The 22,362-nt window shown below is 39.8% G+C and overlaps 3 protein-coding genes across 3 annotated transcripts; 1 reads left to right on the forward strand and 2 right to left on the reverse strand.

Moving 5' to 3' along the window:
* Nucleotides 1-785: 785 nt before the first annotated feature.
* On the reverse strand, nucleotides 786-5,834 carry fam162a (family with sequence similarity 162 member A). Its single transcript, XM_084048493.1, has 5 exons — nucleotides 5,670-5,834; nucleotides 4,183-4,311; nucleotides 3,336-3,450; nucleotides 1,980-2,088; nucleotides 786-1,874 (listed from the first exon to the last, which is right to left on the reverse strand). The coding sequence occupies exons 1-5, from the start codon at nucleotides 5,710-5,712 to the stop codon at nucleotides 1,746-1,748; spliced, it is 525 nt and encodes a 174-aa protein (XP_083904619.1). The 5' UTR covers nucleotides 5,713-5,834; the 3' UTR covers nucleotides 786-1,745.
* Nucleotides 5,835-6,732: 898 nt separating this feature from the next.
* On the forward strand, nucleotides 6,733-13,004 carry mix23 (mitochondrial matrix import factor 23). Its single transcript, XM_084048330.1, has 5 exons — nucleotides 6,733-6,798; nucleotides 8,593-8,718; nucleotides 9,274-9,420; nucleotides 11,048-11,107; nucleotides 12,663-13,004. Exons 1-5 carry the CDS (start codon nucleotides 6,748-6,750, stop codon nucleotides 12,711-12,713), a joined length of 435 nt encoding a protein of 144 aa, XP_083904456.1. The 5' UTR covers nucleotides 6,733-6,747; the 3' UTR covers nucleotides 12,714-13,004.
* A 2,982-nt stretch (nucleotides 13,005-15,986) lies between these two features.
* LOC311038724 (cystatin-B-like) lies at nucleotides 15,987-18,018 on the reverse strand. Its single transcript, XM_084048312.1, has 3 exons — nucleotides 17,851-18,018; nucleotides 17,139-17,240; nucleotides 15,987-16,339 (listed from the first exon to the last, which is right to left on the reverse strand). Exons 1-3 carry the CDS (start codon nucleotides 17,917-17,919, stop codon nucleotides 16,211-16,213), a joined length of 300 nt encoding a protein of 99 aa, XP_083904438.1. The 5' UTR covers nucleotides 17,920-18,018; the 3' UTR covers nucleotides 15,987-16,210.
* Nucleotides 18,019-22,362: the final 4,344 nt, after the last annotated feature.

Below are 22,362 nucleotides of genomic sequence, written 5' to 3' on the forward strand. Positions count from 1 at the left end.
GTCATTATATTATGTATGTATATATAGTATGGTCTGGTCTCTGCACTAACTGGCTGAGGCACCCAGGCAGGTAACATCTTTGATTAATGTATGAAATCCCACCCACAGAAAAAGCACCTCCCGTCACCAGTCCAGAGGAAAGGGTCACAGAATTTTGTCACAGATGGAACATTTTCACATCCGTGAAATTCACCCTCTACATTTAACCCATCAAAATGCTCCCTGGGCGCTATTAATACAGCACCTAGGGAGCAGTTAGGGGCACATTGTGTGGGGCGTTGCTGTCCATGACACATTGACATTTAAGTAGCCATGTGGACCATAGGGAAGGAGACTTATCTCCTGTTTCTGTAGTGCGAGGCGGCTTGATGTACAAGTACATCCCCCAGCCATGATGTACACCCCCTTGAAAGTATAAGTGGTTTAAAACACACTTTTTTAGTCTATTAAATATTACAAAAGCACAACAGTTCACATCGCTGAACATAATTTCACAGCCTTCTCAAATTTGAGGTTGTTAAAATTTGTATTGTGAAACATCGGTGAATATCAAAAATATGAATTGCAAGAATTCCCAAAAGGTAGCACATCCCACATTTCTAATTAATATGGAAATGTGAGAACTTTGTCCTCCACTTATTTGAAATTTGGGATGTGCTCATTTTTGGGGATTTCTTCAATTCCTACTACTTTAATGTATACTGGATTTGGGGTCTAGCACTTATTCTTAATCAGTGATTCTGACCGACTTCAGGTGTGTTTTATCATCAAGTCATGAGTACTCATTTTATTGGTCTGTTTTTGTGATTACTTAACTGTTTATTACGACAGGTATTTACATAGAAACAGTGTTACATCAGCAATGATCAGAGCAGCAAGTCTACTGATGAGGCCATTAAGGAGGGGGCCAAAAAGTGAACAACAGGATCACTTCTGATCCACTTCTTATCGTTCTCATATGAAAACATAGTATACTGTGCACTGTACACAGCTGAAAACGGGGCGGGCCGTCTTTACCATTGTTGGATTATAACAGAGAGACACTTGAGGCATTTGTATACGACAGCCTGAGAAAGAGGTACCGTATGGCGTGACAGGTTACTGGTAGGTCAACCTATAAAACTGCGGCTGGTGAAAAGAGAAATGGATGGAAAAGTTGAAGCAAACTAGTCTGCCAAAAAATAAAACCGTATCCTCTCCTATAAAATATTTTATCAATTGATTATCTGCAGTATCTAAAAACGTGGAAGTAAAAAAAAAAAGCCTTGAACGCTTAATACCCATACTGCAATGTCAACTGTAAAATCTTTATGGAGGTTTACCTTTCTCCTTTTTGATCCTTGTAACCAAAAACCTCAACATTTGAACAGATTGACACATGTTGAGGGATGTTTGCCTTTATATAAATTGTGCAGCATTTACTCCTTTCATTAGACAAAAGTTTTAACACAAATCCTCAAAATGACTGGTACCTTTGACCATAACATTCTCTATGAACCCTGATTTGCTGTTGGAGATGTATTCAATTATCCATGATCAGTGTGGTTTAATTATATGAACTGTATTCAATGCTGATCTCGAGGTTGTATGAGCACTATTGTGCAAAAAGTGATCTATGTTTTGGTGCTTCTACATGCCCACATAGGGTGAGATCGGATGAGCCTTGCTGTGATGCACAGAGGAAGAGGGACTGAGGGTCCTGCTTTGTGGGGGTACGTCCATTGTGTGTTGAATGGCGGTGCTGGTTATTGAGGCTTCTGTTCCAGAGCAGCAGCTGCAGCAGCAGCAGCCTCTCTCTCTCTCAGATAATCCTCCCTCCACCTGGCTTTCTTCTCCATGTTCTGGCCCGTGAGAGTCTCATGCCTGCCTGCAGCCTGGACCAAAGGATGACACATTTGAGGTGAGTTGAGAACCTGAACGAAAAGGATACATTGTGCACACACAAAATGCATTGTCTAATGCTGTATATTGACACTCACCCGTTTGCCCAGGATCACCATCACCAGACAAGCCGCCATTGTCGCCGCCATCATCCCATAGCAGACTTTCACTCGAGCTCTGTTTCTAGCAGCATCAATCATATCATACCTGCAGCCCAGGCACATGAACAAATGTCAATGGCTTCTCAAATACCTTGAAAAGCATTACAGTATTACTACTACAGTTGTTATTACCTTGGTAACACTAATACGTTCTTTTAAAATTATGAAAACCTTATCATTCTGCTAGCAGTTTTTATGTATCGTCATTCGTCACTGTCGGGTGGAAACCTTGTATGTCAAAAACTGTTACTTTTCAGGAAATGGCAAAAAGGACCTGTGTTCCAATGGATCCAATTAGTAGTTATTATTTAATCACAAGCTCTTGTTAATTCTTTTCATAACCCTAACCCTAACCCATTCAATGTGTAGCAAAACCTAGACCCAGAGAGAGTTCCGTCACACTTTGATCTTGCCGCAAAGTGGGCTGCAATGGGCTGTAGTTCCAAACATTGGAACTTCCTCATTGAGATAGACAGAGCATTTCCACATTCCATTCTTACAATGGGAGTCTATGCTAGTGTCATCACATACTAGATCACGCTGGCAAAACCCACAGAAACACCGTACTTTTACTCCACTACAATTATTTGACAACTTTAGTCACTAGTTACTTTGCAGATATAAATTATTATATTATAAAACATACATTAACCACTTTAGCCCTATTTTATACATAGGTTATTTGAAAATAGCCGATCTACAAGCTCACAACGCGCCGCATCACGCCGCGTTGTGAGCTTGTAGATCGGCTATTTTGCTCCTTTTGTGTGACACTGTAGAATGACTAAGTAGGGCATTCATTTATGCATAAACATAACAAATTTAGAGATATTGAGGTTTCTACCCGACAGAAACGATATATGAGTGTTAAAATCAGGATGAGACAGCAACGATATACAAGTGTTAATTCAGAATGATCAAAAAGACAAGTGCCATATCTGTATGATTTAAGGATTCATTCATTAAGAGTCATTGAGATTATTGGAGGTGGCAGTGTGTGTGGTCTGTCGATAATATGAGTGATATGGTATGGTAATCAGTTGTTGTCATCTAGACAACATTAGTTCTGTCATCTTTTCACTAATGTCAGGAACCAGGATAATTACCTCCAGCTCCAAACAGAACTCGTTTGAACTATGGTTGTTTGTCCTGAAAGACCAGCTGCCCCCAGATACACCACTCAACCAATTACCTAGCTCTGTGCTTATGATGTACTTAATAAAGTTATGTAAAGAGCCAATCAGATGCAAGTGTTCATGGGAGGTCTGGTGTAAACAGGAAGTAGCTACTTACGACACAAGCTCTGGGATCTGGTCTGCTGTCTTGAAGCGTCCAGACCAAAGCAACATCTTCTTATCAAAATTTGATGGTTTATAGCCTGGGAGCTTGAACCCTGCTGAGTAGGGTGCTGGAATAAAATAAAATAAAAAGACAAACAAATACATACAAATTCCTAAACTGATTCCAAATTCCAAATTGATTGAAGATATGTTTAATTTGATAGGCTCTTCTAAGCCATCAGTTCAGTCACTGCACTGTGACTCCACTTCCTGTGTTCCTTATCCTTGGGGACATGCAAAAGAATTCTCCCCCTGTTTCTACAGCTATAACTAGCACGTTATGACGTACAAAAGCAGAGCTGAGGGGAAAAGAATCTTCTGCCAAAGAAATTATAATAATACATACAGTTTAAATAGCGCTTTTCTGAGTAGTCAAATTCACTTTACAAAACCAAAAACAACTGTATTGGGAAAAATAAATAAAATTAAACTAGATTAAAATGGGAAAAGGGGTTTACTTATGATACATTTTAATTTAGACATGACAGTAATTTCCAATAATGTTCAATCACTGTACAAAGTAAAACATTGTCTTGTTGACCAAATGTAAATTCTGTGATTGGATGTGATCAGAATAATAATTCAAATTAGTCAGTCATCCCTCATTTTTTTTTTTTTTTTTTTTGGTCTTGTAAAGCAACTTTGAGGACTCAAAAAAGTACTATTTAAACTGTATGTATTATTATAATTTCTTTGGCAGAGGATTTTCCCCCCCAGCTTAGCTTTTGTATCATAACGTGCTAGTTGTAGCTGTAGAAACTGGAGGAGAGTTCTTCTGCAAAGAGTGTGAGTGTTCGTACCGGGTGCTGCTGGGACAGCAGGTGGGGGCCCTGGATTTACAGGTGCCGGCAGCTCTGGTTTTGCCTCGGCGGGTTTATTGCACAAACTTCTACGGCTTCCTGTCTCCACAACCTGTTTGCGCCATTGACCTGTGGGAGAAAAAAAGAGCAAGAGCATATCAATATCTATAAAGGCTATAAATTAATCTTGAGGTCTGAATAAAGGCTAAAAGGTTGACCTGACCGAAGATAATCTGACATTGAAACAATGTCGTTTTTTTTCCTGTGCTCTGCACCCTGCTATTAAAATAAAAAGGCTCCAATCATCCGAGTTGCTCCAGCGCTTTCTTTATTCAGGTAAAGGCTAAAAGAGTTTAAAGAAAAGGTATTGTACACTTTCATAGATAGCAACACACTATCCTGGCATGCCACTTACAATAGCTGAAAGAATTGACGAAAGAAAAAAGTATATATATATATATATATATATATATATATATATATATATATATATATATATATATATATATATATATATATATATATAGCAATCAAGGAACAGGCATTGATTGCTTACATTAAAAAAATCACACCCTGTGTGAAGTGAGTGGTGCCTTTGATGAGCCCCGTATTGACCCCCGTATTGATGTTGTCATCAATGTTTGTGGACAGACATACATACATACATACATACATACATACATACATACATACATACATACATACATACATACGGACACACAGACAAAGTCATGTATAGGAGTGGTTGCCTTCGGCACCACTCAAAAATAATAAAGTCTGCACACTGGTGATGCTGAAAAATAAAATCAGGAGTCAGGACATATACATGATGTAAATGTCATCATGTGTATATATATATATATATATATATACACATCATGTTATGTCCAGATGAAGATCTGAATAGATCGAAACGTTGACGAGGCAATAAAATACAGCGGATCCTTTTCAGCATCACCAGACAGGGTACAGACCTTTTTTTATGATACTTTTGCTTGTCTTGCACCATGGGTCACGGATGTGCATGCAATACCTTCCTTATTGATTGCTTACCCCACCTTACATTTCACAATTAACCTTCAATATAAAAGGTTGTGTTACTTTCATGTGCTTTAGGGACAATCGTCTTTATGTTTAGAACAAAACACTAAATAAACATAAATACAGCTGGCACCACTTTCTAGCCACATCGTCCCTACATTAAAAACTATGAACCTCAGTCTTCTAGAGAATGAAAGAATAATCCACTACAGAAGAACAGTCAAGTCAGTGTAACATTATATTATCAATTCCCCACAAAACCAAAACCATGTGGCCAGACGGGCAACTTAAGTGCTATTTAAGATACATTTAGCACACCGTGTACTTATAGCAGCACAGTAGTGGCTGTAGTGTAAACACTGTGCCAGTCCTGTCCATGCCCCCCGTGCCCCCCATGCATACCAAAACAAAGCAACGCTGAATATAAAGAACTACACAATACGCACCAATCAAGTTGCCAATGACACTCCGAGATTTGAAGAAATTCATGTTTGTAAGGACATGGAGGTTATAATCGCAGTCGAGTATAGTTTTTTTTACGACGCCATGAAACACTGGATAGGATCAGTTGTGTTGAAAGTCAAGCCGCTGCTGCTGTTGCTTCTGACAGATTCCATGTACCACGGCTATGATAGAAGAAGGTGCAGCCACTCTACGAGCCAGGCAGGCGTCATTGACGCAGACAGTGGTGGAAGGTACTCACATTTTTTACTGAAGTAAAAATATCAATACTGCATTGTAGAAATACTCTGTTACAAGTAAAAGTCTGGTTTTCTAAATGTACCTGAGTAAAAGTGCAAAAGTATTGGTATAAAAATGTACTTAAAGTACCAAAAGTAGAAAGTACTCATTATGCAGAATGTCCCATTTCACAAGTTTTCAAAATAAATGTATAAAATGTATTAAAAAATCTTTTGAAAATAGCAGATCTACAAGCTCACAATGCGACCATCACGACACATTGTGAGCTTGTAAATCGGCTATTTTCAAATGGCCTAAATGAAGTGAAGTGGTTAATGTCTGATTTGTAATATTAATCCTAATCTACAAAGCAACTAGTAACTAAAGTTTTCATATAATTGTAGTGGAGTAAAAGTACAAGTAAACGTACTGATGTAGTAGTGGAGTAGAGGTAAAAAGTATTCCACGCTACAGATTGCCTACCAGTGCAGTTAGCTTCTCTACCAGTGCGACGAATCTGCCAGCTGGAAAGTGAAAACGTAGATGTCTGTACCTTATTTTTATTTACCTTGCCATATACATAATGAACAGGACCCTCTGGCAGAAATACAGGAGGCCGAACCATGTGCCTGATCAAAACTGCATAATCAATACATAGCTACTTTACTTAAACTTTTATACAATTGTCCCTAAATAAACGATTATTAACTGGTGTTAATGTTACATGTGTTTAATTCATAGATACGCAAATTATCCCAAATTGAATTATGTTCTTATTTCCATATTATTTAATTCAGGCATCGTGTCGGACAGCTTGCGCAGCAGAGGACCTTGCAGTCCACCATGGCGGCGCCCGGTGGAACTTTAAACTGTGAGGACTTTTCAATGTTTCAGGTAATATATTGCAGTGCAAGTATTTGCGTTTTCATTTAGTGTAAATGTTTTATTGAGATGACATTCATCTGATTCGAGACATGACGGGGTTGTAGAGGAAATGTAATCCTGGTCTTAGTTCGGGGCAATGAACTGAATGAGTGACCCCGTCTGCTCTGTGTCTCACAGCCATTGAGTTCAATGTACGGAGTTGGATAACTTACCCATTAAGTAAATGGACCTTTCACGTTGACAGTGGCCTAGGGGTTTGGGGATCTTGGTATAATTTGACTTAAAAAAGCATTTTTGTTATTTTTGACAAATCACAAAAATGCTTTAAAAAAAAAAGAAGATCCCCAGACCCCTAAAAGCCAGGTCTTATTTTTTTGCAAGAGAATGGTTGTCATCTTCCTTTTAACAATTGCAACGTTTTAATTAATAGACCGTAGCAGATTATTTTGGTCACCATATGAAGAGTTGCGAAAAGTATTGCATCATAAAACAGTTAACACTGGTACAGTTTCTCACGCATGCTTTTATAGTCGTCTCATGTTTAAAACGTTGTTATTCAGAATCAGCTTTTATTGTCACATCACAGGTTTACAGAAGTTAAAAAGTGAGGGGGGGGCGGGAGATCAATCAAAGAAAACCAACACATTATTTACATATTCACATATTTACACAGTAAATATGTACCTGAGATAATATATAAGGTGCGTGAGCATAGCAGCAGATGTATACTGTGCATGATAAAACACACAAAAAAAGACAAAAGTCAGTGCGTTGTACATGGGATTAAGGTGCAAAATGTCAGCATGTGTCGACCGCATAATCCACATAAAGTAGACTGACACTGGTATAATCCGCAAGTAGGTCCATGAGGAAGAGCAAGGAAAAACTCCAAGACACTTGTCCCTGGTATAATCCACAGGTATGTCCAAGGAAGAGCAAAGGTCAGAGACCAGCCTGACAGCACCGCCTGTCATCAGGCTGAACAAGGCATGAGCCTTGTTGTTCAGCAGTCTGACGACAGCCGGGTGGAAGCTGTTCATGAACCTGGTGGTGCTGCTCTTGATACTGCGGTAGGCCCCCTTGCCCGGCCGTGGTCGTTGTAGAGGGTTGAATAGTTTGTGACTTGACGATGCGCCGGGCTTTGACTACACACCGCTTTTTGTACAGTGTCTGGAGCGGGGGGAGCTCGCCTCCCATTATGTGCTCTGCCGATTCCACTACTCGCTGTAGGCTTATCTCGGGCAGTACAGTTTCCATACCACGCTGTGACACAGCCTGATAGAATGCCTTCAGCTGAGCTGTTGTAGTACAGGTGGCGGAGCCAGTAGTGGTGTGTGTCTCCCATTTGAGGTCCTCCTCGGTGTGTACTCCGAGGAACACAGTGCCACTATAAATGTGGCACTATGACAGGTGGTTTCAGCTGTGACAATTGTAGCCTTGAATCAAGACTATCATAGATGTATTTAATCGAGTCTGACTTTTACTTTCGTATGCAAATGTCAAAATCGATCAAATACATCTATGATAGTCTTGATACAAGGCTATGACAATTTTAATAAGGAACAGGGCAGGCTGTTTAAAATTAAACCTACACCTCTACACATTATGGAGGGACTTGTATCTTCTTTTTTCACACTAAAGAAAGCTTCTCTATTAATGGACAATAGACATCTGGGAACCTGAGTTTACTCTTTAGTTTGACTTGACTCTTGGCAGTCATTAATGATTGCCTTTTTGTAGGTTTAATAACTGCTTCAATTTGCAGCTGCTGTTTGTCAATCTGTCTGTCTATACTTCCATCAGGAGGTCCTGAAGGCGATGCGTAGCATAGATGACCGCATTGTCCATGCCCTTAACACCACTGTGCCCACAGTCTCCTTCTCGGGCAAAGTGGATGCCACACAGACATGCAAACAACTCTATGAATCGGTATGTATGATTTTTGATGTCTGGATTTATTAGTTTAGGATGTTGTATATTATATGTCTGAGTCATTATATTGTTACTGCTGCCTTCCAGCATATGCTGAGCTGACCAGAGTCCCCCAGGGCTCTATACGAATACAAGAACGCTCGCCCCAAAACACGCTCGCCCCAGGTCAAATCTGGCGACCTCGGAGCGTTCGGCACCAGGTATTCCTAAACATAACCTCAGTAAAACTATGCCTAAACCTAACCTTATTCCTAACCTTAACTTCAGTAAAACAATTACAAGAATACAAGAACCGCTGGGGGCGAGTGGTCCGCAAAATAAATGGGGGCGAGGGTGTCTTGGGGTGAGCGTTCCGGTTACCCTCTATACTATACTCCCTATTCACTCTACACTAAATATCTTCGTGGAAAATAGTCGTTCTACAAGCCCGTCACATGTCGCATTGCGACATGTTGGGAGCTTGTCGATCTGCTAATTTCGACAAAAGGTCACCCCAGAGTAGGGAGCTAGGACGCTCAAGTGGTTAAGGATTGTTTTCCATGTACCTTGCAGATGATGGCGGCACATCTGAGCAGAGACAAAGCTATCAAGGCGTGCATTGCCCAAACATCAGAGGTGGTGGGGCAGCTGCGTGAAAAAAGAGCAAAAGACAACGAAAATCTTGACCTAAACAAACAACTCAGGAAAGAGCAGACAAAGGTAAATCATTGTTGTCACACTAGAGGGCACTAAACACCACACATCTAAGATGTGAGACAGCTGAGAGAAAGGGACAATGTTCTGGGGCTCGTTGGTAGATATAGTGGCCCTCATTTATCAACGCGGTGCAGCCCGAATAATGAGCGTACGGCGTGATCACCGCACCTTTCGGCATTTATCAATATATCCTGACGTGGGCTTCATCCTACTTTACGCTGAGATCTCACGTCTGGTCGAGACCAGTTGTTGACGTTGGCTGCACCCGTTTATTCCATTCTAGACCTGCTGAGCAGCATTGTCTGACGGTCTGACAGGCATCTGGACACATATATCCACTCCAAAATGTATATCTACACTAATAAATAATCCCTGTGAAAATATAACATTATAAATTAATTTAAACAAACTGCTTTAACAGTCATTCAGATAAGATTGTAGATCTGGCTGCATTGAAAATAGCAAATCTACAAGCTCACAAGCCAGCGTCGCGTCGCATCGCATCGCGACGCGTTGTGATCTTGTAGATCTGCTATTTTCAAAATAACGAGCGCTTTTGCGTCGGGAGTCGCGCGGTCGGGACAGTGAGGTCTACAAACTTACAGTAGCTTGTCCTATGGTATGGAGTTATGTCATAGAGAGTTATATAGGCTACAACCTGGCTGGGTTAAGGATATAAACCTGACGATCCAATCTCTTATAACGTGGGTGGCGGCACGGGATCACTGCAGTCTGCAGACCGCCCGAGTCTCATGGGGAATACATAACTGCTTTAGTGTAACTATCGAACGCGCACTGCTCGCTATGGGGTAAATAAATATACAAACGTATTCCATTCATGGCGATGTGATTGGTAGGCCTATCATAATATGTCATTCATGTAGGCTACAAGCCTACTGACTGACAAAGATTGCACCGTAACGGATTATGAAAGACGCAGTTGGGCGCATGTCTGTGAGTGTGTGTGAGAGAGCGAGAGAGAGAGGGGGGCGTGTGCATGTGTGCGTGCGTGCCTGTGTGTGTGTGTGTGTGTGTGTGTGTGGGGTGTGTTTATGTGACTTGACAGGCAGCGAGGCGAGCCGGCTAAGCTCTTTCTTTGGTCGTATTCTGGTTCTTCATGTCGTAAAATCAGGTTTTTTTGAGAATATTTAAGGGCGTGTTATTTAAATGACGCTCGTTTTCAGACGTCAGATTTATCAAGGCTGGGACCAAATGTACGCTGGGATCAGCTGTGTAGTATGCGTTGATAAATGTGACTTCGGCGTTGGTGTACGGCCGAATATATGGAAATTATGCACCGGTTTATACGCTCCGTTTATAAATGAGGGCCAGTATGCCTAATCCAATTCCTATCACATAACAGAGGGGGATGTTGGCATTTTCATACACATTTAAAAAGAATAAAGTCTGTGCAATAATGTTAGTGTACAGACCGCTCCTATAGTGAGTTTGAGGACGTGAGTTTGAATATGACCTCTGTCTTGTCTCGCATGTCTCTCTCCTTGGTTTCCTGTCTCTTTACATTTACACTGAAATAAAAACATTTACCTAAAATAGAATATGTATTATTATATATATCATTGCTTTGCTTTTAATAACAATTTATGTGATGTATCATCTGTTCCTCCAGTTAAAATTCATGCAGTCAGAGCTGAATGTTGAAGAAGTTGTCAATGACAGGAGTCTGAAGGTAAGAAGACAGTTATCTGTTGAAGATACAGTATACATGTTGCTCAATATTAAAAGTGAGGGGGAAAAACCTGCACTATCATGTAATTGTAACAGATAATGACAGACTAGTCCTTAACCTACCTACATAAACCAGAGCGTCCCTATTCTGGGCATGTCATAATTGGTGAACATTTGGCGATGACTACAATCTCTCAACACGTCGCAAGGTAGGTAGGCGAAGACATATTTTGTAGAGGGAAAAAACAAGGGGACCAAGTATAGACCCCTTCGGGACCCCGGTAAAAGAACTATAAAGAGTTTTAAATGGTTAAAGTCATGTTCGTTTATAGTCCAGCAGCCAAACAGTCCAAGACAAGGGGTGCTGCCAGGAGCACAAGTCTGACTCAAATGTATTTTCAGTAAACACAGTTCTAACCTCAAAACTCAAAATACCATTGGCACTCTGATGGGTGGCAGTGGCTCAGGAGGTAGACAATCTGAAGGTTTTCTACCGTGAAATCTGAAGGTCCCGGTTCGATCCCAGGCTCATTCCACTGCATCTCGACCTGTCATTGAGCAATCCTCCAAAATCGGTATGTGAATGGGTGAATGTGAAATACATTGTAAAGCACTTTGGAGAAAGGCGCTATACTGTATAAATGCTGTCCTTGAACCATGTATCTGGTTCATAACCAAATAAAAAAGTTGTTAAAGGAACACTTCACCTATTTTCAACCATATCTTCATATACCGTAACTGGTCCTCACTAATGCTCATTAAGATGGCACCATTTCTGTCTCATGAATGTACGGTGCTAGAGTGAAAAGTATCAATGTAATGTGAGGTGCCATGGATGAAAAGCATATGTATAGGGGTGCCCTGAGCCCCAAACATTTGTGAACCACTGCCATAGTGAACATTAGTAGCATTTCGTTTAACTTTTCCATATACAGGCAGTGTCTGAACTAATTAATAGTAGGCTTCTGTTCAGGTCCTCAAGTACATCTGTGTGGAGATGAGTTACATAGTGAACAAGTGAGCCTAATTGTTCTGGTGGACTGAGGCCATATCCACCTCCTGACAAGCTTTTGACCAAGTTTGTAATGTAATACCGTCATTATATTTTGTTGCCAATAGACTTGGACAGGGATTATGTTTTCGCTCCTTTCCATTTGTCTGTTAACAAACTTACAACATAACACATCTTATATCATGTGAAAATGGCATATCTGGTCAATTCATAGTCAACAGAGGTATTATATTCACTCTACTCAAGTACTCCTGATGCATACTTTAGTTTCTACAATGGATTGCATTGGTCATTTAGATTGTGATTTCACACATTTTATGTGGAATATATATTCCAATGAAAAAAAATGTAACCCTTTAACCACCCCATTTTGGGCATGTCATTATAGGCTAAATTATTTAAAACATTTTCAAAATAGTGAAATTCTACAAGCTCACCGTGCATCACAATTTGACACGTTGTGAGGTTGTGGATCGGCTATTTTTGCTGAAATGGGGCATAAATGGTTAACGTTGATTCTATTTTTGTATTTATTTTCATCCAGGTGTTCAGTGAAAGGTGCCGTATCCACTACACGCCTCCTAAGGTGAATTGAACTGTTGTCTGTCTGCCGGCTAATAAGAAGAAGTGCTACATCAGGAGGCTGCATCATGACTGCAGCTGAAACTGTGACTTGCCTCTGTGCTCTGGAACCAAGACGTTTGTCACCCAGGCAACTGTAACCTCTTCCCCACACTCAAACCATTGTGACCAGTGTTGTGGTGTTACCACATTAATGTGAGACCACCCCTGTAGGACAGTCATCTCTGTGTTTCTTTTCTGAAATTGTACCAAAAAAAAAGACAGATTTTTTTTAAAGAAAAATATAATGAAGTGTTTTTCAGTGGCTCTTGTCTGTGGTTTAAATTAATCATTAAGCTGATTAAAAGTAAATCCATCTTATTTTCCGACAGAAAATACAAGCAGCGTGGTACGGTTTCATCCACATCATTGCTTTAGTTTCGTATGAGGCGAGTTTGCACTATATTTACAATTTTAAGTGCCGTTTTATTCCATATTTAACGATGAGAAAAGGTTGTTACTGTATAGTTCTTGTAGTTCCTCAATTTGGGTACACTTATGGGCCATTGCTTAATCCAAACACGTGCTAAACCTTTCTCTGTTTGTCAGAATCACCTGATGCTGAACAAAGAGCATGATTATTACAGTTAGGAATCTCCCAACTACTTAAAAGGGGGTGTTTCCTTAAAACACTTCTGGGGTCATTTTAATGTCTACTCGTACTCAGGCTTTTGTGTGCACTGCAGAGGGTGTTGAAGCTTGATTCAGTATTTACACTACATATTTGATATTAATTTTGATCAGAATACTGTGTTACAGAGTGCAAGAGGTTTCTCTATTGTCATGTCATGGGCAACTGAGTCGATCAATGTGCCTCAGTATTGCACATTTTATCCCACACAATAGAAATTGTTATACAATTCTGTGACTCCAGAGGCTGCTGTGGCTATACAGTAGTGTAGGTTAAAAGTTGCAAACATCCTGCACACTAACTTGTAATGATATATTGCAACATGTTGGTGCTAGACCTTCATCAGGCAAATTTAAATCAACAATAAAAAAAAAAAGAACATTAGTGTAGGACATGTGTTCGGCCCCTTGCCCCATAATATGCTTATTTCCTAATCAGAATTATTTGCATTGCTTACACATACAAGACATTTGTTAAGGTGATGCTTTGCATAGCGTAAAAATATTACTGAGGTAAAAAAACACTAAATATAACACTTATTATTTATTAATTTAATTTCAATTAAAAGCTTTATGTAACAACCCAAACAACTATAAAAGCCGAGACAACCCATGGATGTGATACATATGCATAAATGGCCATATAAAAGAATTGCTTCTTCTGGTCGAGCTGTGTAGCAGAGTAAACAAAATTCATAGGCCAAGTACTGATTGTCTACCTAGTTTGCCATGAGTGAGTGACCACAATGACATTTATGATGTCAATACGGCAGCTGCTTGGACACAGAAGACTGTGAATGTGATGTACGTACATGTATGGAGGGCTGACAAATTAAAGGGAAAACTTGAATAACTAAGTGGAAAACAACTATACATGACTGCTTCTATACAGGTGCACTGCATGATACAATTAAGCAGTTAACTGTGGCACATTTATAAAATACTGAGCAGGCCCAGTTGGCCTAGATTTTGGATCAGGATGGGAAGAGGAAAAGCTCTTGTGAATATGAAAGGGGGTTCGTTTTGAATAGTGAAAATGGCTGGATTGGCTAATTTTGTGCAGCATTATACAACAAAGTATAAAATAAGGTTTAAGTTTAGTCATAATTTAGTAGATTATTTAAAAAAAAATCTAAATGTACTTATATGTATGTTTAGCTGTGTTTTAAATACAGTGCCATCATTTTTCCAACAAAATAATTAGCATAACTTGCTGGAATGGAAAAAACATCTTTAAATAGGGTTGGGAATTGTGGGCTAAATTGCACATTTGATGACTGATGCTCGAGCATTGGTGCGGTATGGAAAAACAGAGGAGCAACTTCCTCATGTGACTGTTAATGTCAACGCAGAATGTGATTTTATTAGCTAACCCCATCCCTTTAACTGAGTTCCAGAGTCTTATAGAATCTATGCCAAGTTGAGTCCTAGGGTTCCCAAGGAGGCAAAAACAATTGAGGGAGACCAGTGTACAATGCAAAAGTATAGCTGTAATGCCTTCAAACAGCTATTTTGAAAACTTTGTTTAGGCAAATGAACAATTGGCTTAAAATCTTACAGACTACTCAACAACGCATGTAGAGAACAAGAACTCTTTCTCAGGCAGTTCAGTCATGAGTCCTAACACCTTACTAAAACACTGTTGGTTTACTTTTAATTTGTCACTAGTCTGTGACAAATTCACTAGTCTGTATACATGTGGCTTATAGTGGACATTTCAGATGAAGTTGCTGAGATGTGCCAAAGCTGGTTTGTGGAAACAATCTTGAATAACAGGTTACATTGCTGTTTGTTTCAGTCGGCTGTGTAGGTGGACTGATTTTGGTGAGAATACTGCAGTGGAAAATTCACATTTTCAGGGTTTTTGTGAGCCGCTAAACAAGAAAAAGGGCATACCAGACCTGATGACTCATCTGTCAGCTGCCTGTTGATTGAGTAGCCATGCTAAAGAGTCATGTAAACAGGTTACATAAACAATTAAATCATTTAACTGAATAGCTCAACTCTTTGTAGAGCAATGTCATTTTCATATTTAACCCATTAAGACCTGAGGCCGAGTCTACAAATGCTTTCTATATCAGTAGTTCTCACACTTTCACGATTTTTCCAAAATATTCAAAAAATAGCAGCTGTACAAGCTCGCAGCGTGGTATAAAGTGACATGCTGTGAGCTTGTATATCTGCTATCTTTGAATAGCCAACGCAAGAATCTAAGATGACTGATGCTTTCCCGGTTTTAATGGGTTTTTAATTGATACTTGACGTATTTTTTTCAGCCATCAATAGTTATGTTAGCTGGAAGGATTAATATGGTTTGATTTTGGCTGCTGATCATCTCACAACACAATTTACCAGTTATATAAAGTTGCAATATGGGCCAACCTAAAGACACAAACTGAATCAGTATGGGTGTGGTAGTGAGTAATTCACATGTATAGACCTACACAATAATGAATGACTATTTGAGGCTTTTGTATTAGCTGACACTTCATCTTTCACTTGGAATGGTTGACTCACCCATCCACGCACTGGATACAGTATGCCCCTGCTCATATTTTGTAAGATCTCAGGTAGCCACAAAATAACAATCATTTTGTTTTGAAACAGATGACACACATTTTTCTTAGGATGCTTTTTTTTATTAAATCATGTAACAAAACAATTTATCCTACTCATTCCCAAACAATACCAGGACATATTTTCCTCAGTGACAGTAAAACTCTGTCTGGAATGAGATTCAAAGTTAACATGGCTGAATAATGTAGCACAAAGATACAGATATAGAGGATGTGAGAAGTGACTCATATAGGCACTGGAGTTTAAACTTGTTACATGGTCGTATTAAAAATATTCAATGGAGTCTTGGTGGGCCTTGGCCTCCTGGACACTGTGCAAGCTTAGTGTTTCTCCTGCATGCGGGAGCGTTTTATACACACGGATGTGAACGTGGTCTTCTCCACCAACATGAACCTACAGGAGAGATAAGAGGGTTAAGAAGAGCCAATACAATTTATTTTAACAATGTGTTCTATACTCCCTATAGCAGTGTTGTGTTCTAGTTTTTTTCGGAGGGTATACGCTACGATACGATGCGCGTGACCGTGGGTATACGCTCTCGCGTTTTCAATGGATGAAATGGTTATTAGACTGTATACGCTTCTTCCCAAAATAATCTGGACTGTGTACGGCGTATACAGCGACTGACGGTAGAACACACCACTGCCCTATAGAACAAACATCCTATCCTGTTGGGCTCCAGGTCTTTGATTTGTTGTGTATTCTCCAACATTTTAAGGCAATCAAATGGCTAGTTTTACCATATCCATGTGTGTCCTAATGGGAACGTCAACATGAATGGACATGATGACTAATAAAAGGCCAATGTTCTCACCTAAAGAATTACACAGTGGTGGAAAGTAACTAAGTACATTTACTCAAGTGCTGTACTTAAGTACAATTTTGTAATATTTTATATCTACAAGTTCACAAGGCGTTGATGCCTTGTGAGCTTGTAGATCTGCTATTTTGAAAAGATTGAATACATTTTATGATACCTTGTGAAACGGGACATAATGCATAATGAGTATTTTGATGCCAATACTTTGTACTTTTTCTCAAGTAAATGTTTATTTGATTACTTACCAAACAGAGTGTTTCTACATTGCAGTATTGAAACTTTTACTTCAGGAATTACACGAACCACATATCTGATTCTGAGGGACCGTTTCCCCCCCTAAATGTATTTAGTTTAATATTGCTCATTCATTACCTTGATGAAGTAGTTGGTTCCAGCAACAAGCTGGGTCTTGTAGGTCTTGGCTTGGAAAACGTCGTAGGTCTTCCCTGTTTTCCCCTGTACATGCGACTTCATCTGTACACAGTGGTGGGAAAAAGTACTCAAATGTTTTACTTGAGTAAAAGCATCAATACCACAAAGTAGCAATACTTCGTTAACTTACAAGTAAAGAAAAAGTCTGGTATTCAGAATCAGAATTTACTTTAGTAAAAGTACAAAAGTAATGGCATCAAAATATACTTAAAGTACCAAAAGTACTCATTATGCAGAATGTCCAATTTAAAGTTTTCAAAATGTATACATTATTAATTAATGTATTAATGTAATTAATGTATTTATAAAGCCAAAATATAGAGCTTAGGTGGTTAATGTTTAGCAAATCTACAAAGTAACTAAAGTTGTCAAATAATAGTGGAGTAAAAGTACAATATTTGCCTCGGATGTAGTGGATTAGAAGTAAAAGTAAAAGTATTGAACATTTAAAATAATCCAGTAGTCAAAATTCCTCAAAATTGTACTTAAGTACAGTACAGTACTTGAGTAAATGTACTTAATTACATTCTACCACTGATTAAACAATACACTGGCTGGATCAAAAACTGTGTTGTAGCCTAGCCTCGATTTGGCGATGTCATTCTAACAATGAAATATTGTGTTATTATTATTATATTATATCTATACTCACATCGTCACAGATCTTCTGAACATCCTCATCTGCATTCTTCACATCACCGGTTCCTCCACACATGGCCATTGTGTCGATCTATGCAGCAGCGGACAACAAAAAGTACACAATGTAAACTGTCTCAGTAGGTAATTGTGTGTTTGACAGAGAGTTCAGCTGATTTTCGCTACAGTGGCGAGCCTGAGTCATATGACCAGTGTTGCCAGGTTTTGAGAGAGAAACCAGGTATATGAAAACAAGCCCGAAAGAAGTAACTAGTGCACTAGGCCATTATGAGCACTATAAGGTTTAGTAAACTTGCTACTAAAGTTTAGTAAAGTGCTCATAACAATGTACCAACATTAGCACGGGGGAGGGTGATCACTGGCACACTGGCATAAGTGAGAGAGAGAGGATTTTTCTTTTTAAATAAAATATTTTAATAAATGTAGTCAATTAAATTGTGTCCCCATACTTCTGTATGCAAGTGACATCCTGCACATAATTCGACATTCATTCAAACTCTGAACTCTCTCTGGGAAGTGTTTCTGGGAGGTTTCTCTGAGTCTAATGATCATTACATCCTGATGAGAAATAAAATATTTCAGTAGAAGAAGAAAATAATTTAGAAATATGTTGGAAATATTTTATTTTGATTAATATTTTGAGTATGAAGACGTTGTGAGCTTGTGGTTCTGCTATTTTCAAAAAATCTTGAAATAGAATGTGGAATATTTGGAGGACACTTTTGAAACATCGTAACAACACAAATCTGGTATGGGGCTCCCTGACATAAAACATTTTCAGATGGGGTTAGGGGACAAATACATATTAATTTGGGGGTCCTTGACTTGAAAGTGTTTGAGAAACACTGGTTTTAACAGCATTTAGGAAACAAGCCCAAATACGCAAATACACTTTAGAAACAACCCGCAACGACCAATATTTACAAGCAACTAACCAGAAAAAACAAGCTCTAAGTCGCTTATAATAAGAGGACATGGCAACGCTACGTATGACACCGTTTTGGACCATACCATCCACTACGAGGGGGGGGGGGTGTTCTAATATACTATGCCACACAACCCAACAATGCCACAATTAGAGACTCTGTGTTGTATAAACCCACACATTTACCGTCGTTAAAAAGTAAGAATCCCTGTTATTCGGTAGACTAAATAAATAAAATGACAATATGTATTTGTGCCTACAATAAATTGACCCCTCAGAAACAAATATATTATTCGGAGGCGTTCACTACAGTGTTCTGGTTTCCGTTTGTAGTCCTAGTAATATTGACCAATCATGGTTGAGCAGGCTTTAGTAATGGTGACGCAGCCTATGGACGCAGCGTTGCCGTTAACGTACAGGTAAAACCAGTCTATGTGAAGAGTAAAGTTAAAGAAGCGGAGGGCATTTCCCGAAATACAATCTCGTCTCGACGAAACCCATCCTTGTTAATAATGTATTTCTACAAAACAAAAATGACAAATATATACATTCATACCTAACAACACCAAGTTGCTACTGCCATTGAACTGTAAACAGTGAAGGACACATGCACGGTAGAGGCGCGGTCTGCGCTGTCTACAATGGAAGACCAACAACAACATTTCAATTAATGGCAGAGCATGCCGATTGCATATTGGTTTCATTGGGGAAGGACCCATGCAAGTATGATTGATTACATTTCTGAAGAGAGCAATAATACTGTTGAGAGAAATATGACAAACTGGACATGGTCGGGGGTATACAACTCCAGAAGGTGGCAGTAATGCAACACGAAGGAGGCAAAGTGGCACACCGTTTTATATTATATATATACAGTATATATATTATGCCACATGCCCCTGCTGGAGGGGTAGGAAGGGTAAGGGTGCGTTCACAAATGTAACCCAATATCATAAACAACACAGAGTCACATACCTGACAGAATCACTTGGATGGTTTGTTTATTTTTGGAACACAGTTCTTATATTTTTTTCTTTTTTTTTCTTCGATGAGTACAAAGGACCCCAATTGAAACAAGCCATAGTGCTTTCTTGGGTTTAAAATCCTCTTAACAGACCTTGTATTGAACTGTACTTCCCTGTGCTCTTTACAAATTCAGTGTTAATAAATTATCCTATTATAATTCTAGTAAGCTCACGGTGGTGGTAGGTGGTTGGTGGTAGGGTGGACTCTTGATCAAACTGCGCATGCGTCGTTGTGTGCCAGGTTTCGCGAGAGAAACAAGCAGCGAGGTCTATGAAAACGAGGCCAAACCAAACTAACCCTATAACACCAACATTGGCCCTAAAGCGCTTACAATCGGCGGACATGGCAACACCGACTCTACACCATAGACCCCGCCCACTCTCTGCTGTGGAAAGTAAACACTCCAGATTTGTTTCCCCACACACGATGCACATTAGCTCCATAAAGAACGGTTCTATGTCGTTCTCTTCCAGGATCGGGCGAACGTCCGCCAAGGCTCCGCTGTTTACCCTTTTGTATACATCGTATCCCAAAACTAATGGTAGATTCTAAACCGCACGGATGTTTAAGGTTTGGTCGGCTGCATAATATTTTAGGTCGCCAGCGAAACTACCCGTTTAAATCGCTTATTTAGTCAGCCTGTGGCCATGTTTCCCATTGTAGCCAAACCGGGAGCAGTAGTGGCAGCGGACGTAGGTTTTTTTTCCGGGTTCAATGGGAAACATGGCCACAGGTTTCGCGAGAGAAACAAGCAACGAGGTCTATGAAAACGAGGCCAAACCAAACGAACCCCATACCACCAACATGCAACCTGATAATAATGTCCAAAGCATGTCTGTGTATGTTTACATCCATTACTGTGTTGGCGTTAGTTGGGATTAATGTTTATTAGCCAAACCAAGTTACTATGAGCCGTTAGCGTGATGCTAAGCTAACGGACGTTTGGCACTAGCATGCGGCTAACGCTAATGCTAACGTCGTCATCGTGACTTAATCAACAATGTAAACGTTTCATCAACACACTTTATGAACCTTACTGTGGTTAATATTATCAGTGCTACCCAAGTAGTCCATTGAAAAGTATTATTTTGGTGTATTTTGTGTATTGTAACTTGGACACTGTAACTTAATGGTAGCTGGGGCGACGCGTTGTTGGCTCATGGTTCAGAATGCCTCATGGGTATTGTAGTCATTTTCTGCTATTTCGGTTCTACTGTGATAGACTGTGCTACATTACCTGCTGTTTAATTGTGAATCATATATGCTATGAATATATGGTAATACAATGTTTATTTTCCTGTATTTCCAGGTTCATGACCTGAGTCATCTATGACCTGTGTGTCATCTGTGTGTCCAGTACTTTGTACTGTGTTGGTTAAAAAAGACAAAACACGAGTTGTGACAAAGACGTGTGATTCTCTGATTAATGTTGTTAGTGGTGTAAAATGCCATCAAAAATATACTCAAGCCTGCTGCAGGGCAACAGAAAATAGCAAGCCTATTTTGCTCTTTTATATAGCAAATTTTTATATATATACGAGGGGACGCGCGCCCTTCACCGGGTATGGTGAAGGGCACCCTTCACCGGGTATGGTCTAGTTCAATCAAACAATCATATGATCTAAGATTTCTCTATGGGCAAAATAATCTGTGACCCAGGGGTATAGGGTCCTCTCGTCAGGACTTTGGTACTCTATAGATATGTGTTTTAATCCCGTCTGTGTTGTGATAATTGTGTTCCTAGGATGAGCGGGGCCAGCCAGACGTGGCTTCTGATTGGAGCTTGGACCGCGCGCAAGGTGGTGTTGACATCTCAGAGGTACCGAGGGGGGGGGGGGGGTTACCAGATTTACGATTCTGTCCCGAACAGCGCTGAGCCGATTGAAGCGGACTTCGCAACATTCGGCACGGCGACTCGCTGGCCTGAGCTTGCTCGGTGGTGCCTCGGTGGTGGCTCAAGGTAACTAGATTCTGCCAAGCCCACAGGGCGGAGTCATATTCAAATACAGCCCAAAACCCCATTCCAGTACCTACCTTGGTGTTGTGCCCTGCTAATCATTAGACTTTCAGTCCCAACCTCCTGGGATTGAATCCTGCTGCCGTCACTTTTTTTCCGACAACCGCAGACAATTTTTTTCGCTGATATCCTATCCCAGCCTAGAAACCAGACAAATCTGCCAGTGCAAAAAATAAAAAATAGCGCTTGGTAGAATTAGTCAGGCCCTGCTCGGTTGTGATTCGATTTTTCTGCCCCCCAAGTTGTGGGGCACCAATCAGGAACCAGTATGCAAATATGGAGCAGGTTTTTTATTCGCCCCTTGGAAATGCAGGTTCCACACAGAGATTCCAGACTAGTACTGTATCTACGCAGTGACAGATACAGAGATCTCCATATATGGGCATAAAAGGAACAGGGACTGACAGATACAGAGATCTTCATAAACAATAGTGACTTTGAGATCTGTTTCACTGTAGAATGTAAGTCAATGAGGAGCATATTTTGAATGATACATTTCTAATCAATGGAGCAATTATTTTTGATTTCTTGTCCACCTT

This window comes from Gymnoscopelus microlampas (genome assembly GCF_963454915.1).
Source record: "Gymnoscopelus microlampas genome assembly, chromosome: 22".
Taxonomy (NCBI): Eukaryota; Metazoa; Chordata; class Actinopteri; order Myctophiformes; family Myctophidae; genus Gymnoscopelus; species Gymnoscopelus microlampas.